We start from the raw sequence: 17,991 nt of genomic DNA, 5'->3' as shown, positions 1-17,991 counted from the left end.
TTTGTACACTAATAACATTTTGTATGGCCATCTTATTGAGAGAGCTGCATAAGCGGCTTATTTTTAGGACCTAGTTTTCTGTTTCAGAGGGTAAATGGAATTGAGAGCTATGTTAACAACCCTGCTTTTCAGGATTTTTGGCGGTTGGACTAGTGTACTAGGTGTTTGGAACACACTGCTATAGCATGTTGTGCTTTGGTGCAGTCTTTGGAGATTGGAATACTGTGTTTTACAAGTGTAGTTAACCGTCATGTATTGCATATGTTTATGGATGAGTAAGGCAAACAAGTCAGAGGTGTTTTCTTCATTCTCAGACATATTGACCTCAGTAGAAGTGTCAATCTCCTAAAAGATTTCTTTGCTGGTTTTCTATAGATTTTATGGCCTTTAATGTAGGGAAAGACAGGCCAAATGCACATTTGGTATTTAACTTATCAGAAAAGTCTATTTTTTTTTTTCTTTTTGGATTCTGGATATCTTCAAAGCCTCTTTAACTAAAGCATTAGGGGGGTTTATTTAGTAGTTATTTTTGTTAAGTCAGGTATTTGTCTTAGGAAGACTGTTCTGTTCTACAATTCATATTTTTTGTATTTTCTTGTCTTTTCCTAAACTGGTTTATAACCACAGGTGGCAACAGTTTCTGAAAAATCTCGAATTATGGAACTAGAGAAGGATTTGACTTTGAAGACAAAAGAAGTCATAGACCTGCGTCAGAAGCTTGTAGAAGCTAGTAAGCAATCTACTGATGTAGATGCATCACTTTCACTGTTGCAGGAGATCAGTTCTTTGCAAGAAAATATATCAACACTAAGCAGGAAACATGAGCAAGAAATTCAGTCTCTGAAAGGCAAGCTGGAGAGCGCAGAGAGCGATTACGAAAGAGAGGTGGGTTCACTGAAGGCATCTGTAGAAAAGATATCCAAAGAGAATGAAACCTTGAAAGTAAAGCTTAGCCATGCCAACAAGGAGAATGCAGATGTAATAGAACTTTGGAAGTCAAAACTAGACTCCGCCATCAGTTCACATCAGCAATCCATGGAAGAGCTGACGGTTTCCTTCAGTAAAGGCACGAATGCAGAAACCTCTGCTTTGATTGAACTAAAGGCCCAAATTGAGAACCTTAAGTTAGAACATCAAAAAGAGGCCGAGTCTCTGAAATCTAAGCAAGAGGCAGAGAAAGCCGATCACCTTAAAGAAATTGAAGCTTTGAAGTTTAAACTGCAAGCCTATTCTGAAGAAAGGGAATCAGAACTTGAAACACTACAATCTAAACTTGACACTGCAGAGGAGCAACACTTAATAGAAATGGAGGACGCGCTAAATAAGCTCCATGATGCTGAAATAAAGGTAAAAGAGCTGGAAACTCTGCAAGCCCAGTGTACAGAACAGAACAGTATAATTGACAGGCTGAGATCCCAAGTAAAGGATGCTGAGGAGAGGCTTGCAAATATTGATACCATGCAGACAGCAGAATCTGAACTTAAAGTGGAAATTGAGACTCTTAAGGGGAGTCTTGAGGCAGCTAAAGGGCAAGTTAAAAACCTTGAGCATGAAAAGCTTTCAGAAAGTAATAAGGTTTGTACCATCCATCATTTTATTTAAGTTTGTTTGTAAGCTTGATTTTCTTTATTTAAATGTTTGTTTTATTTTATATTTTATCATCTTCCTTCCCGATCACCAACATAAACATGTTAGCTTAGCACTATAAGGAACCTTGAGATTTCTAAACCAGAAAAATTCCCTTAACTTTTTTATGCCATACAAGATTTGGAAACAGTTCGGCAGAACTGAAGCCTTTCTGTTTTAAACAATATAAATATTCTGAAAGTTGTTACCTAGCGCTACTTTAAGCCCATAATACTTATCCTTTAGAAAATGGTATGTCTTAAAGAGGACCTGTCATCTTTGAAGCATGTGTGTTTAGTAAATCGTAATATTGTAGATGTATAATTTAGTAATATATAAAACAAATTCTGGTCTAAAGTCAGCTAACTGCTGTCAGGTGATTTTAATACCTGTCACATAGACAGACTTCTAGTCAAGTAATTCAGTGATTTATAGAAGTTTGAGATTACGCAGTGCAATTCTGTTTCAGTTGTGGCTGTTTTGCTTTTCACTATGCCAGTAAATAAGAGGCTTTCAATTTAAAGGGGCTCTATCAGCAAAATGCCCCCCCTCCCGTTTTAAAATAATATCCTAAAAAAGAATATGATAATCATACCGTATTGTGCACGCTGGGCAGGCATGCACAGTCCGACGTAATCTTTTGCCACGCCTACATCTTCTTTCTTCTTACAGCGATGTCCTCAGGTCCAATCTTCTTCCGGTGTCATTGCTTGTAATCCGGCGCAGTAGCAGGGGTACTGAGCATACTGAGCATGCTCAGTTCCCCTGCTACTGTTCCCCTGCTACTCTTCAGGTCCCGTCTTCCTCGTTTTCAATCCCGTGCCGGCGCAGTAGCAATGGAACAGTAGCAGGGGAACTGAGCATACTCAATTCCCCTGCTACTGTTTCCCTGCTATTGCGCCGGCGCGGGATTACAAGCAATGACGCCGGAAGAAGAAGATGAGGAAGGCAGGACCCAAGGATATCGCTGCAAGAAGAAAGAAGATGTAGGTGTGGCTAAAGATGACGTCGGACCGTGCATGCCCGCCCAGCGTGCACAATACGGTATGATTATTATATTCTTTTTTAGGGTATTATTTTAAAACCGAGGGTTTAGTTTAATATAACATTAGCAATGCCTGAATGGCCTTTATTCACGCATATGTGGGGCTCTATCAGCATAATTTTGCTGATAGAGCCCCTTTAATGACTGTTAGCATGTAGGTGAAATTCATGCTATTAAACCCTGTTGTTGCCACACAATGAACTTGATCCAGAGCAGTCTGCCCTCTCTCCATCCATTAGTACTACTACTGATTTCTGCTGGTATATCCCTGGAATCATACAGACACATAGAATGCAAGTGCAAAGTGAAGACTGTAAAAAGGATGCCAAAGAGTACCAAGTTTTATATATTTTTATTTACATTTTAAGCCCTTTAAGAAAAAAATTTTTTTTTGCAAAGTTGCCATTTTCTGACACCCATAACTTTTTTTATATTTCCGTGTATGACACCGACACAGAGATACCTAATGTGTATTTGTTTAACAATAACCTTTTAGTTTTATATGTATTTTAGGGAAGGGGGAAATTTTAACTTTTTTTTTTTTTTTAAATAATTTCTACACTTTTTACTATTTATTAGCCCCCATAAAGGACTTGAACCTTCAATCATTCGATTGCAACTGTATTGCAGTCTATGGGAGATTCATTACCTTACTATTCTAGCAATATTCCTATGAATGGCCTGGGAGCCATCATAAGGTTCCCGGCTGTGATAGGAACGGGTTGGTTCCCACGATCTCAGAGCATGGCATTCATCCTGTAAATGAAGAATTTATTTATTTTATTTTTTACGTTAGGGAGGGCCATACCACAGTGAACTGTACACTAGTGTGAACTGTACTGTAATCACCAGATGTGGTGATGGTGGATTCAATGTGCAAGTTCAAGAAGGGCCTGGATGCCTTTCTTGACCTGTAGGGTCATAGGATGGACTTGAGGATGTGCCTGTATCTTCATTCAACCTCCTCTACTATGTTACTATGTGACTATGTTTTCTGAATTGTTAGTGGTCATGTACAGGGTGATTTTTCCTTTTGGAATAATTACTTTGTCTGAAAGATCATCTTGTTGATAGTAATAGTTGTCTACTCAGCCTTTCCTCATCATGTTCTATCCTTCTACTAGTCACATGAATACAGTGTGACCCCTTTTTTTCTACTGTGGGTTATTGTTTAAACAGAAGGTCTCTCTTTGCTACCTGTGCATACTATTAAGAACTACCATGTGACCTTTGATTCCGCCCCAACCCCCCCTCGTTCTTTTGCCCTACCTTTTTTTCTGTCCAAATGTCTCCATGCTCCTCCTTTGTATCTCATATAAATCTTCTCCCAGTAGCCCCCTCTCTACCATACTGCGTTTTCTCTTATAGTCAGATGGCCATTCTCCTATCCTCAATTGTTGTCAGCAGTAGAGATGAGCGAACAGTGTTCTATCGAACACATGTTCGATCGGATATCAGGCTGTTCGATGTGTTCGATTCGAATCGAACATCACGTGGCAAACTCCAAAAATTTTTTATTCCCCTCCCACCTTCCCTGGCGCTTTTTTTGCACCAATAACAGTGCAGGGGAGGTGGGACAGGAACTACGACACCGGAGGCATCGAAAAAAATCGGAAAAAGTCATTGGCTGCCGAAATCAGGTGACCTCCATTTTAGACGAATAGTGGATTTCAAATCCGGGTCATATGAGAATGTGAACTTTGTGACTAAGAGACAGGGATAGCTGTACAGGTAGGGATAACCTTTATTTAGGTAGGAATGTTATTAAAAATAACTTTTTGGGGCTCTATCGGGTGTGTAATTGTGATTTTTGTTACATAAACTTTTTCCCATAGGAATGCATTGGACAGCGCTGATTGGCCAGAGTACGGAATTCGACCAATCAGCGCTGGATGTGCTGGAGGAGGCGGAGTCTAAGATCGCTCCACACCAGTCTCCATTCAGGTCCGACCTTAGACTCCGCCTCCTCCGGCAGAGCCAGCGCTGATTGGTCGAAGGCTGGCCAATGCATTCCTATGGGTATGCACAGACTTAGCAGTGCTGAGCCAGTTCTGCTCAACTACACCGTGTGCCGGTCAGCCCATCTGATATAGCAGAGCCGAGTGTGCACTTTCGGCTCTGCTACATCAGATGTAGCAGAGCCGAGGGTGCACTAGAACCCTTATGCACACTCGGCTCTGCTACATCAGATGTAGCAGAGCCGAGGGTGCACTAGAACCCTTATGCACACTCTGCTCTGCTACATCTGATGGGCTGACCGGCACACGGTGTAGTTGAGCAGAACTGGCTGAACACTGCTAAGTCTCTGCATTCCCATAGGAATGCATTGGCCAGCGCTGATTGGCCAGAGTACGGAATTCGACCAATCAGCGCTGGCTCTGCTGGAGGAGGCGGAGTCTAAGATCGCTCCACACCAGTCTCCATTCAGGTCCGACCTTAGACTCCGCCTCCTCCGTCAGAGCCAGCGCTGATTGGCCGAAGGCTGGCCAATGCATTCCTATGGGTATGCACAGACTTAGCAGTGCTGAGCCAGTTCTGCTCAACTACACCATGTGCCGGTCAGCCCATCAGATGTAGCAGAGCCGAGTGTGCATAAGGGTTCTAGTGCACCCTCGGCTCTGCTACATCTGATGTAGCAGGGCCGAGTGTGCACACTCGGCTCTGCTATATTAGATGGGCTGACCGGCACACGGTGTAGTTGAGCAGAACTGGCTCAGCAGTGCTAAGTCTGTGCATACCCATAGGAATGCATTGGCCAGCCTTCGGCCAATCAGCGCTGGCTCTGCCGGAGGAGGCGGAGTCTAAGGTCGGACCTGAATGGAGACTGGTGTGGAGCGATCTTAGACTCCGCCTCCTCCAGCAGAGCCAGCGCTGATTGGTCGAATTCCGTACTCTGGCCAATCAGCGCTGGCCAATGCATTCCTATGGGGAAAAGTTAGCTTGCGAAAATCGCAAGCTGACAGGGATTTCCATGAAATAAAGTGACTTTTATGCCCCCAGACATGCTTCCCCTGCTGTCCCAGTGTCATTCCAGGGTGTTGGTATCATTTCCTGGGCTGTCATAGTGGACTTGGTGACCCTCCAGACACGGATTTGGGTTTCCCCCTTAACGAGTATATGTTCCCCATAGACTATAATGGGGTTCGAAACCCGTTCGAACACTCGAACAGTGAGCGGCTGTTCGAATCGAACCTCGAACATTTTAGTGTTCGCTCATCTCTAGTCAGCAGCAGTTAGTGCAACTTTACAAGGACCTTGACAATATCCTCACAGTGTAAGGTCCTGGAAGGTCAGTTTTAGTATTAGTTTTTCAGTGCTTTGCACAAGCAGGAAAGAAACTTGGGTACTGGAACTGGATTCTAGTGACAGCATGAGCAAAAGCAGATCTACTTCAATGACTATATTGCAAACCTTAAAAAACACTGGTGTGTCCCTTTAAGATACATTGACTGAAAAAATAAGCTACACAACTGCAACAGAACAGTACAGTGTGAACACAGCCTCAGCTGGATTCCTTTGGACCATATTTATGGGATCCTGCTAAGTCACTAGAGTATTTTAATACACTGCAGTAGTGTCCCCCGTTTAACCATTATTGTGCTGGAAAGTTCTGTAAACTCTTACTTATATATGATATAAAATGCAGTGTTTCTGTAATTGCCCTGATATATTGGGTTTTAATTATTATCATCATAAGCATATTTATAAATAAGATATGCAGACCTTAAGCCATTAAAAATGCAGATAAGTTTACATATTTCATGCTTTTTGTTTTTAAAGTTTTGTTATGTTTGTTTTTGTTTTTTAATTTTTATTTCTTGTATCCATTCATTTATTTTTTCATTGCAACTCTGGTAGGCCATTGATCTACAAAAAGATTTGATGGCGCATAAAGAAAAATTTGCTACCCTTGAAAGCAAAATGGAGTCACTGGTTAAGGTCAAAGAAACCTTTGAAAGCGAAATTGAAGATTTGGTAATGTTCCCAATTTTTTAAATTAGTGTAGATATAATAAACTCTTTCCTTGTGTTCAAAGCAATACAGTAAGCATATTAATATTTTTTTAGAATTTTACTGTCGTGTAAGGCGTATAGATGTAGGATATGTCGTGCATATGTGAGACTCCAATCTATGAGTGTAACGGGTTCCATGACACTCTGTTCTCTGCAGAATATGGTCAATGGCAAATAGGAGGGGTGGGGGTGTCAGGGAATTTATGTCTATGGGCATTAAAGAAATAGTTGGGTTAGAGTGACCTCTATAATTATTGATGGTTAGAAGTTCATAAGTAACAATTATGGGACTTATTGTAATTCTGTATTTTCTAATTTATTTATTTTTTGTTTTTTAATTGGCTTATAGAAAAAGTCATTAAACACCTCTTCTGAAGAAAATAAGGTCCTTCAAAAAGCTATGCAAGGTAAGATACTGCCTTTTCCATATGCCCCTTGAGGCATGTTAAATAAATGTAGGTAAGGTCTCACTACGGTTCACACAAGCGTTTTGAGTCTCAGTACGAGACTCCATCCCCCATTCTACTTAAAATAGGTGCAGAAAAGTGGACTTTCAGCAGAACCCGGTGGACCCGGGATTCCGCATGTAGCAGTTTTTTAAGAGTAATGGGCGTGTGAACATAGTATTAGTAGTAGTAGTTCTAGTAGTAGTTCAAAGGGTATTTTTACTCTGTCTATTGAAAACAATGGGCACTCATTGATTTCAGAGAGCATCCAGAAAAGCTTTCATGTTAGGATTTCTCCCTTTTGGTAATGCTTAAATTGTTTTTATAGTTAGATACAAACGGCAAAATTCCATACATACTATAGTGTAAGCCTATATTTGTTACAGATATATTTAATATTTCTAAGGATAGTTTTAAAATCAGTTTATTAACCATCCAATGCAAATAAGTTTAGGTTCCTTAACAACAAGTATATTTCAGATTCCATGAGGTTATACTTCATGCAACTAAGAGATATTGTTTATTATATAAGTGGTTCTTTATTTTTAAGATACTATGGGTAAATTAAATGAGAAAGAACTACAATGTGTGGAAATAACAAAAAAACTGGAACTGTTGCAACCTCAGTGTACTGGTAAGTAGATCTTTAATTACATATATTTTCTGTGTGTTCCATTAGGTTCTTATACTGTGCCATGTTTTTTGTGTTTTAGAGTTTGAAAAGAAGGTAAAAGAAGGTGAAGAGAAGGAGCAGAGCTTGCTGAGGGCTAAAGCAAAATTAGAAAATCAAATAGCAGAAATGATCCAGTCATCGGGAGACAGCTCTGCTCAGCTTTCAGCATTGAATGAAGAACTACAGTCTAGAGAAAGGTAAGTTATATTTATGCATATTGTTTGCTGTATGCACTGCTTTATGAGTTTGAGTTTAGTTGTACTCTTGTTTAGTGACACTAGAAACAGAACCTTCTAAATATTTTCTCCATCTCATAAAGTCATGGCATATTGCTAGGACGTGCCATTACTTTCTAAGCGGAAAGTGTCTGGACATCCACCAATCCAGATAATGTACAGGCCACCACACTGCTAAAGCGGTTTTCCCCCCCTCCATTATGCAGAGAAATAATTGTGGAGATGTCAAATCCACTTTCTAGTAGAGATGAGCGAACACTATTCGAAACAGCCGTTGCGAATAGCACGCTCCCGTAGAAATGAATGGACGTAGCCGGCACGCGGGGGATTAAGCGACTGGCCGCCGGCAAAGTCTACGTGCCGGCCGCTTCCATTCATTTCTAGTGTTTTCTCATCTCTACTTTCTAGCCATATAATTTTTTTTTTTTTTTTTTTCAAAAAAGTTTCTAGCTATTACTGTGTATTGTTTCGCAAGAATTCAGCGTAAATCTTTACACATTTCAGGAATTTAGCTGATCTTCAAACAGAATTGTCAAAATCCAGAGAAACTGTAAAGAACCTACAAAGTAATATAGAGCAGTTAACAGCTGAAGCAAAGCGTTGTTCTGAAGAGGCACAAGAATCTCATCAGCTTGCAATAAAGGCAATGAATTCTGAAATAGAAAGCTTGGTAAGTAAAGTTATATCGCACTTAAAGGAATTGGCCAGGAATTGTTTATTTTTTACTTAGCCTTAGAGCCATAAATATCTGATTGTGGGGGGGGGCCACACACACGGATCAGCTGATTGGGGCCGCTTCCGATACCCATACTATACACAGAGCCCAAAGCAGTTAGCTTTGTGCTCTGTATAGTGGCAAGGTAACAATGCTGCAGCTCAGCTCCTTTTGACTTCAGTACACCTCTTAAGGCTCAACGTGTATACACCCAACCATATTTTATATATCTGATAAATGCCATCAGACTTTTCCAAAACTTCATGTATTGTCATTGATGATTACAATAAAACCCTAAAATTTCAAATTATTCCTATGACTGCAGTCTCTAATCTATGGATATTAAAGAATGTTTCAAAAGCATCTTAAAGGGAATGGCATCTTTAGCCAACATCTACGAATATATTGTGTAAGGCTAAGACACCAAGTAGCAGGCCACAGCAAAACAAAGTGCTACGGGAAAAATGCAGCAATGCATTGAAAGTCTACAATCTATATACAATTCAGCTAAATTCCCTGATAGGCCAATTTTTAGTAGAGGCCAGTCAATCACCTTTATTAAATAGTACAGCATAGGTACTGTGCAGTACTATGGGCGATGATTTTCAATGGAGGCCAGGTAATGTGCCCCTCAATCACTGACCATCTTGGGACTAGACCACTGGTAGATTGGGTTGTATTACAGAGTGGTACAGCTCTGCTTGGGACTTTGGCATTGATAGCCTTACTACAGTATATTAGTAAGTACTCTTACTGCTTTTGTAAAAGTTGGAATAAAGGAGCCAACTGCTTTAAAGAGGACCTTTCATCAGATTGGGCACAGGCAGTTCCATATACTGCTGGAAAGCCGACTGTGCGTATCGGCTTTCCCGACCTGTGCCCAGGTTAAGCGCTATCGGTCCCGGTACCGTAGCGCTTTACAGTCAGAAGGGTGTTCCTGACAGTCAATCAGGTACGTCCTTCTCCACAGCAGCGCCTATCGCGCTGTACAGTGTGAGCGGGGAGGAATGCCTTCCTTTGCTCACAGTACTCGTCCATAGACAAGTATTATCAGGAGGGGAGGGGGTGTTCCTCCCCGCTGACACTGTGCAGCGCGATAGGCGCTGCTGTGGAGAAGGACGTACCTGAGTGTCAGAAACGCCCTTCTGACTGTAAAGAGCTACAGTACTGGGACCGATAGCGCTTTACCCGGGGCACAGATCGGGAAAGCCGACAGTGCGCTGAATTCAGCGCACTGTCAGCTTTCCAGCAGTATATAAAACTGCCTGTGCCCCGGACCATGAAAGGTCCTCTTTAATGACAGCCATTATGCTTTTTAGATGGGTTATTTTGTACTCTAATAATGTGTTTCCCTTTTCCTTTAGAAATTGACAGTTGAAAAACTTCAGCTTGAGAATAAAGAAATGAAAGCATTGCATGAAAAATCTACTTCAGATTTAGTTTCCCAACATAAATCTATAATCAATGAGCTGAAACAAAATCTACAGGATAAAGAGGAAATGTACAAGTCTGCTCAGGTGACTCAAAATAATATGGTCAAACAAATGGAAGAGCTGCAACAGCAAGCAGAACAGGCCAAGGTATTTTTGTGTCTAATATTAAGGGAAGTTTGCAGAGTTTTAACCATTATTTTCTTCTTTTTGGTGTGGAGGAAATTACCGTGTAATGGCATTTACACACAAAGCAAAAAAAAACAACAAACATTTCAAGCACAACTAAGGTGGTTCATATTGTTATACAGAAATGTTTTATGCACTGTATAGACTTGGAGTGGTAACTACTATAGTGATACCATCACACATACAATGTTGTTATCCTGCTTTTATTGTAGTGCTTTGGTTTGCTAATAGTAGTCTACTTCATGATTGCCTTTATGACTACTGATGCATAAGAAACAGGGAAACCCAGAGGCTTAGCTAACATTCAGTTACTTCCTTTGTGCTCGTCATACACCTTTATCATCTATATGTGTTATGTGAGCATTTCTTTAATAATTAATATTCTTAATATATGCTTCAATGTGTCACTGTGCACCTAATATTCCTATGAAATACCATCAACTAATAATCTCTCTTAGCTTTATTTGGTATATGAGCTGAGATACTAGAGATGTGTAAAGGTTCATTTTCAAGCCAAACTTTCACATCCTCATCGATGTGCGCTAGAAAGCTGACAGTGCGCTGAATTCAGCGCATTGTCTGCTTTCCCGTTATGCTCCTCAAGTGCTGGAGATATCGGCACTGATATCTTCCCTACTATTAGAAGGGTAGGCATTACAGCCTAGTGTCATAACAGGGCTATGAGGACCGCCCCCATGACAGTACTTATCCATAGACTTGTACTTTCAGGGGGGTTTGCTCCCACCAAACTAAAATGCTGCAGAAAAATCTGCAGCATTTCTGCTGGGTATCAGCAGCAGACAAATATTATTGTGAAAATGCAGCAGATTTGCAGCAGATTTCACTCCTTGTAATTAAAAATCACTGCATAAATTGACAATAAATATTACAGGCTTAAAATATGCAGCACAAGTCGATTTGCACTGTAGATTTTATTTCTACTGCACATAAATCAGATTTAGTAAAGTTGCTGGTACTGTAATACACTGTGGATTTTTCTGCAGGCAGTTCCGTCGTACACAATTTCTAGCATATCTGCAACATGTGAATATACCCTAAGGCTGGTTTCATATGGCTGCCTCCAGGCGGGATAAAACCGTTAATGAGTGGGGTATTTTAGTAACCAAATACAGTCCTAAAAATACACATTACTGCTTCATGAATTTCTGTTGTAGGTTTAATATATAGAAAGCCTTTAATTTTGGAAGGATGTGATCTAGATAGATGTATAAATACTAATATAGTTTTTTTTCCCCAGTTAAATTTGATTTGATTTCTTCTGGGCTTCCTTTTTGTATTCTTTTATTAGTGCTCCTACACCTCTGGCATGTTCACAGCAAATAATGTTATTTTACAGCAAGTCTAACCATTTCTGCGCATTTCCATAACTTCATTGTTTCATTTTACTATCTTTATTGGGTGCTTTATACAGTATTTACATTATTTGCGATGCTTTATAAATTGTATGTATGAAGTGAGACACCTCTATCTAAATCATCTGTACAAACGTAACAATTATGATATCACTTTAAATATTTGAGACTCAATGGTTGGTCATTTTTATGGAGTAAATGTAATGCTGCAAAGAATGCATACAAATAGAAACTGTTAGATTTTATTCAGACCCTGTGGATGCTTTGCCTTAAATCCTCTCTGAAAATCTGCATGCAATTTCCAAATGAATAGGTGGCTTACTCATAGTAAAGAAATATTTGGTGTGTGTGAATGGGGTTTTAATGGGAACCTGTTACCTGTGAAATCAGTAGGCATGGGTTATACAGCAGGAGGAGCTGAGCAGATTAATGTGTTGGTTTGTGGGGAAAGATTCAGTATAATTTAGTCCTTGATACCTCTGCCTTTTCTTTCCTATAAAGTCAGTGAGACGGCACAGTCATAGAGAAGAGACTGTTACTAATAAGACGTTCAATGAGTCAGTGAGAAGTGCTGAATCTTTTCCCATGAAACTATATCAATATACTATAACTATATCAATCTACTCAGTTTCTCCTGCTCTACGAGATGCCTGCAGATTTACTGTATTTTCCTAGTGATAGGTCCCTTTAATTAAATCCCATCCACTAGTTTTTTACTGCAAATTTCTGCTAGATTTTCAGTGTCGAATCTGCATTGTCTGAACATACCATTTTATAAGAATCAGCAATGTATTTTAAGAGTTTCTCATCTATAATATATAATAATATCCAGAAACCAAGATGATTTAGATGACACATAGAACTGCATTGCCACTAACAAAACATTTATATCTCCCATCCTCTGTACATAATGCAGCTTTTAGGCTTCCACTTCATTTTTTCCTTGGCATTTTTAATTTGAAAAAAAAAAAAAAATCCTCAAATAAGCTAATATTGCTTGTGTTTTTTGAGGGTTTTTTGTTTACATGTTATTTTCCCACAATTTTTTCAAGGATTTTTTTTCCCTATAATGAAATCTTATCAGGAAAATCTGAAAGAATTCTAGACCCAGTGTGACATGCTCTTTGGGGGGGGGGGGGGGGGAAAGAAAGACAATGCCAAGTTAAAAATGCTATGTATGTAAGATTAGTCATAATATCATAGATTTTTGGTGAATAACCAATAATATCTGGCTGCAGCATTTTAATAGCATTTTCCACTCTAGAAGATATTTATAATGTTAAAAATGTGTGTGAAATCTGGATCTGCCACTCGCTAAGAAAAACAAAAAACAAAACCCTAACCAAATACTGTTTTATGGCTGCCATCATTGAACAAAGCTTTAAAGGGGTTGGCAAGCTGAGGATAGGTAATCACTTAGAGATCAGCGTTGGCCCCTGAAGCCGGTGCCACAATGATCTTTAATTGAAGACCTATCCTGTTTGTACTTTGAATGGGTCTTCTGTTAAACAAATGTTTGGCACTCAGGCTTTGACTCTTACAACCTTTTGTGGGTCAACCTGCAGTCAGCTTGTTTTTGTACAGCTATAAAATGATTGTGAGTCTCATAAGATAGGATTGCATAAAATAACTAATTTCCAGTCCACATAGACGAGCCTGTATGAATCAGAGAATCTAAGTGCTCGTCATGTGATCCACTGGAGGACCTGAATATAGCTATTGGCTCATGAATGAAAAAAGATCTGTCAACCCATATAAGAGCATCAGTTGCTGGCCCCTAAGCCAGCAATGTGTCCTTATGCCGCAGGAGTTTAGGCTCTTGATCCTGGTGGCTTCTGACCCATCCATTATGGCATATGAATGAAATTGAAAGCTTTATTCTGTTGGGATTATGACACTTCTCTGGCAAATCCTGAAGCATGCACAGCTGAAGCTGGTGACAGTAAATAGGACTGACCTCCGTGGCAGAATAAAACTTTTAGTATCTGCTGAACTCCCTGATGGATTATACTGGGATCACCCAGTTTGGGGCCTAAACCGAGCAGCTGTTGGTGTAGGGGACAAACCTGTTGATTGACTCCTTTTAAAGCCACAACTATTTACCTGCACTACAATTCACCTCATGTACCTTAATAAAAAAAAACAAAAAAAAACAACAACTTTAGTGAGAGTGCTACTTTAAGATGACCAGACATATTAAATATTATTTGATCCTTTCCATTGTTTTCATAGCCAGTTTACTCTATATATTATATAGTGTTATATGCACTTTCTAATGTAATACATTTTAGTGTGTCACTTCATACATACAAGTTGCTTACTTCATTACTCCATTAGCTTGCTTTATTTTCATTTTTTTTTCCTTTTCCCCAACTTTATCCCTTTAGTCTTTAACCTGTGTGTTAGAATCCAAAAACAAAGAGATTGAACTTATAACAGAAGAGATGAGGGAGTTGAAAGTGGAAAAAGACACACTGTTCAAGGAGTCAGATGCTTTAAAACTAGGAAAGGATTCTCTGCTTTCAAATATTGCAGAGCTTGAAAGGTATATTAATGTGCTTCAGGAAGAGAAAACGGAGCATTTAGCGCTCTTTGAAGAAGTGAAGGCTGAAAAAGACAACATTATGAGTGAGAAGCAGGAACTTGAAAACAAATATAGGGCGTTGGATAGTGCCTCTCAAACATTGGCAACTGACAAAGAAAATTTGGTAGCTGAACATAGTAACACTAAACAGGAACTTCTTAAAATCAGTTTGGTGTGTGAGGATTTGAAGTCTTCTATTACGGCTATGGATGCGGCTATGAAAGAACTTCAGCTAAGTAAGGACGCACTGTTAGCAGACTACGTAGAACTGCAAGACAAAAATCAGATAATTCAGGAACAGCAGATGAAGCTTGGGGAAGAGAAGGCAAATCTGACCAGGGAAAAAGATGAAATTATTGATATTCTGAAGAAAAACGTAGATGATCTGATGACCAAACAGAAATTTCTGGAAAAAGAAATAAATGGCCTAGAAGCAGATAAAAATCTTCTCTCTGATAAATCTCTGGATCTGGAGAAAAAAGTGGTTGCTATCATTGAAGAGAAGGAAACTCTAATGAAAACTAATGCGCAAGTCACATCTGAAAGGGAAGATCTTGTTGTAAAACAAAATCAGTTAAATACAGAAATTGAGAATCTACTTCAAGTAAAAGAAAATTTAGCCCTTGCACAAAGTTCTATGGAAGTTGAACTGACTAATGTAAGATCAAAACTAGATACATCTCTCCAAGAAAATCTAAAGCTTGAAGGAAAAAGAGATGAACTGCTTAAAATGGTTTCGGTACTTGAAGAGGATAAACATAAGTTGGAAGAATGTCAGAAGAAAATAATAGATGAAAACATTTCCATTATTAGGGAAAAAGATGAAAATATCCAAAAGCTTAAAGACTCAATATCTGACTTGGAGACAAAACACACTGATTTAGTCAATGAAATATCTGTACTCAAAACAGCAAAGGAGACCGTTCTAGCCAGAAATCTAGAATTTGAGGATAAAATTTCTCAGTTAGTTGTTAAACATGATGAGTTACAAAAGACAACAGATGCATTGTCTTCAGAAAGAGACAACCTTGTATTAAAACAAAATGAATTGAATATACATGTTAGGGAACTGGGAGAAGAGAAAGATAAGTTGGCTACAGATTACAATGAACTGACCTCTAAGGTTGTGGCGATGAAGAAAGAGCTTGACCAGTCGGAAAAAGCCAATGAAGAGCTCCAAATCACCAATGATAGTCTAACAAAGCTGATCGAAGAGATAAAGACCAGCAGTAGTATATCTGACTCCGAACGTTTTAATTTGCTTCAAGAAAAGGAGAGTCTACTTTCTTCTGAGCGGAAACTTTCTGCTGAAATAGATGATCTTCTAAAAACAAAAGAAGAGCTTGTAGAAAAATATCAGAAGTCTGAAGAAGAGGCGAAACATGTCCAGGACCAAATGAGAGATGAGATTAGTAACCTTAAACATGCAAAAGAACATATTGCTCACCAGCTTAAGGACCTGGAAAAGCAGCTTGAATCTGTATCCGAAGAGAGAAATGCATTTAAATCCTTGAATACTGAACTCCAATCCCGAGAGCAATTGGCTGGTGCGGAGCTTGAAAGCTTTAAGACCAGGTTGGAAGATTCAGAAGCATCAAACCTATTATTGTCTCAGGAGAAGAGCAGACTATTACAGGAGACTGAATCTTTAACTTCTAGAATTGCCGACGCAACAAAACAAAACAATGAACTGAAACAAACTGTTGAACATCTAAAGCAGATACAAGAACAAACTCAGAAAGACAAGTCTGCCCTAGAAGTAGAACATAACGCTATCTTAGTAGAAAAACAGTCTTTGCTTGAGGATTATAATAAGTGTTGTCTAGAGAAAGATTTGTTGCTAAAAGGCAGAGATGACTTACAAGGAAAGGTCAGTGAACTTGAGGCAGGTTTTAAAAGTTTTGAGCAAAGATTAGCAGAAGAGAGAGAATCTTTTAAAAATGAAAAGGATACCTTAGAGTTCAAGTGTGAAGAATTTCAGAAGAGCTTGAGCAGTGTAACTGAGGAAAAGGAACGGATATTTCTACAAAGTAAGGAGCTTCAGTGTAAGTATGAAGCACTTCTGGAGCAGAAGGGAAATGTAGATAATGCAATGAATACTGTTACTCAAGAAAAAGAGAGCTTAGAACTTGAGAGATGTTGCCTGTCTTCTAAATTGGAAGAGCTCAATAAGGATTTTGCTTCCTTAAAAAACTCAAAAGAAGAACTTCAAGACCTGTATAATAGTGTGTCAAAAACATTAGAAGAGCTTCACTGTCAACATGAAATCAAAGAAAGAGAAATTGAAAATCTCCAAGGGGAAAGGTCTCGTCTTTTAATGGCACAAGAAACCTTGGAAAAAGCAAACTTAACTACGTTAGCAGAAAAGGAAGCCGCTATGAACAACTGTAATAAGCTGTCTGAGGAAATTGCAGCTCTTACTAAAAGCAAATCTGAAGCTACAGGTCTTGCCGAGCAGTTAGGAATCCAATGGCAGGCATTACTGAGTGAAAAAGAAGAATTAATGTTGAGGTTTAATGAACTTCAGGCTCAACAGAACAAGAAAGAAGCAAAAATACATGAGGTACCAGACATATTAAGTGAACTAAAACTACTAACACCAATGCGCACTATTGTTTAGGAAAATCTGGGTTTTCACCTGCACATGCATGCTTTTCACCTCACTTCGGTGTAAATATCAGAGGAATGTTAATTTTTGTTAATTTTTTTTTTTCCTTTTATAATTTTATTTTTGAAGGAAACTGTGAATAAAAATTGGCTCCTATATGGATTTAGTTTTTCAAGGAACGCTGCCAAATACAGTGTTGAATCTGTTTTTAATGAATATAGTAGGTCCATTGCAGAACATGGATTGTAATTTTCTCAACTGTCTCAAAATGTAATATCTTGAATTAGTAGTTTATTAACTGCTACTCCATATGGAAATACTATGCATATAGAATAGAATAGTTAACTATGCGATTCTATACAGAGACATCCAGCAAAAATAAAGCCAAAAAAACCATATACTGGACATAGCGTATGTGTTTGTAGATAGATAGAAATTTATTAAGGGATCCTGTGAGCACTACAGTGAAATGCACTATTGAGACTAGAAGTCTCTGTTGCAGAAAGGATTACTTTTTTTTTTTCTCCATCTCTACATAGGGACTTTTTTTCTCCGCCTCTACACAAGGACTTTTTTCTCCACCACTTTCAGATTTAAAACAGTGGCCACCCAGCAGAACCAATTATTGACAGTAAGGTTCGGTGGCGTCCATGGGTAACTACTGTTTTAGTGGTCCAGCTCTTTGTCGGAGAGCCTAGTGCTAATGTGAATCTAGTGTAAGATAATGGACCAAAGTTCTTCAAGTTCCACAGAGGAAAGTAAATACCCCCCTCAAACTAAATGTATGGCATTTGTGAACCAAATAATTTGCTTTAATCTTTCTATTTCTCAGTGCTGTCAGCCTAACAGAGAACTGATGCACACAACATTGATGTACCGTATATACTTGAGTATCAGCCGAGTTTTTCAGCACAGTTTTTGTGCTGAAAAAGGCCCCCTCGGCTTATACTCGAGTCAAGCAAAAAAAAAACTATGACCAGCAACAGTAATGTATAGAATCTCCCATAAAATAGTGTGGGGAAAAAAAAAAAGATTTTAAAAATAATAAGCTTA

General features: G+C 39.0%; 1 protein-coding gene across 7 annotated transcripts in view; it reads left to right on the top strand.

Moving 5' to 3' along the window:
- Nucleotides 1-17,991, top strand: part of CLIP1 (CAP-Gly domain containing linker protein 1) — a 95,135-nt gene that overhangs the window by 46,885 nt on the left and 30,259 nt on the right. For 3 of the 7 annotated variants that reach the window (XM_075273008.1, XM_075272999.1, XM_075272991.1), the window contains 8 exons: nt 628-1,575; nt 6,530-6,646; nt 7,034-7,091; nt 7,681-7,764; nt 7,844-8,000; nt 8,544-8,709; nt 10,119-10,334; nt 14,134-16,893. In XM_075273008.1, coding sequence (XP_075129109.1) covers nt 628-1,575; nt 6,530-6,646; nt 7,034-7,091; nt 7,681-7,764; nt 7,844-8,000; nt 8,544-8,709; nt 10,119-10,334; nt 14,134-16,893 — 4,506 coding nt within the window. The remainder of the gene's footprint in view (nt 1-627; nt 1,576-6,529; nt 6,647-7,033; nt 7,092-7,680; nt 7,765-7,843; nt 8,001-8,543; nt 8,710-10,118; nt 10,335-14,133; nt 16,894-17,991) is intronic. The other 4 variants (XM_075273026.1, XM_075273017.1, XM_075273045.1 and 1 more) reach the window with 3 other exon arrangements.

The sequence above is a fragment of the Leptodactylus fuscus genome, chromosome 1, assembly GCF_031893055.1.
Source record: "Leptodactylus fuscus isolate aLepFus1 chromosome 1, aLepFus1.hap2, whole genome shotgun sequence".
Taxonomy (NCBI): domain Eukaryota; kingdom Metazoa; phylum Chordata; class Amphibia; order Anura; family Leptodactylidae; genus Leptodactylus; species Leptodactylus fuscus.
This window is presented reverse-complemented; position numbering and strand designations above follow the sequence as displayed.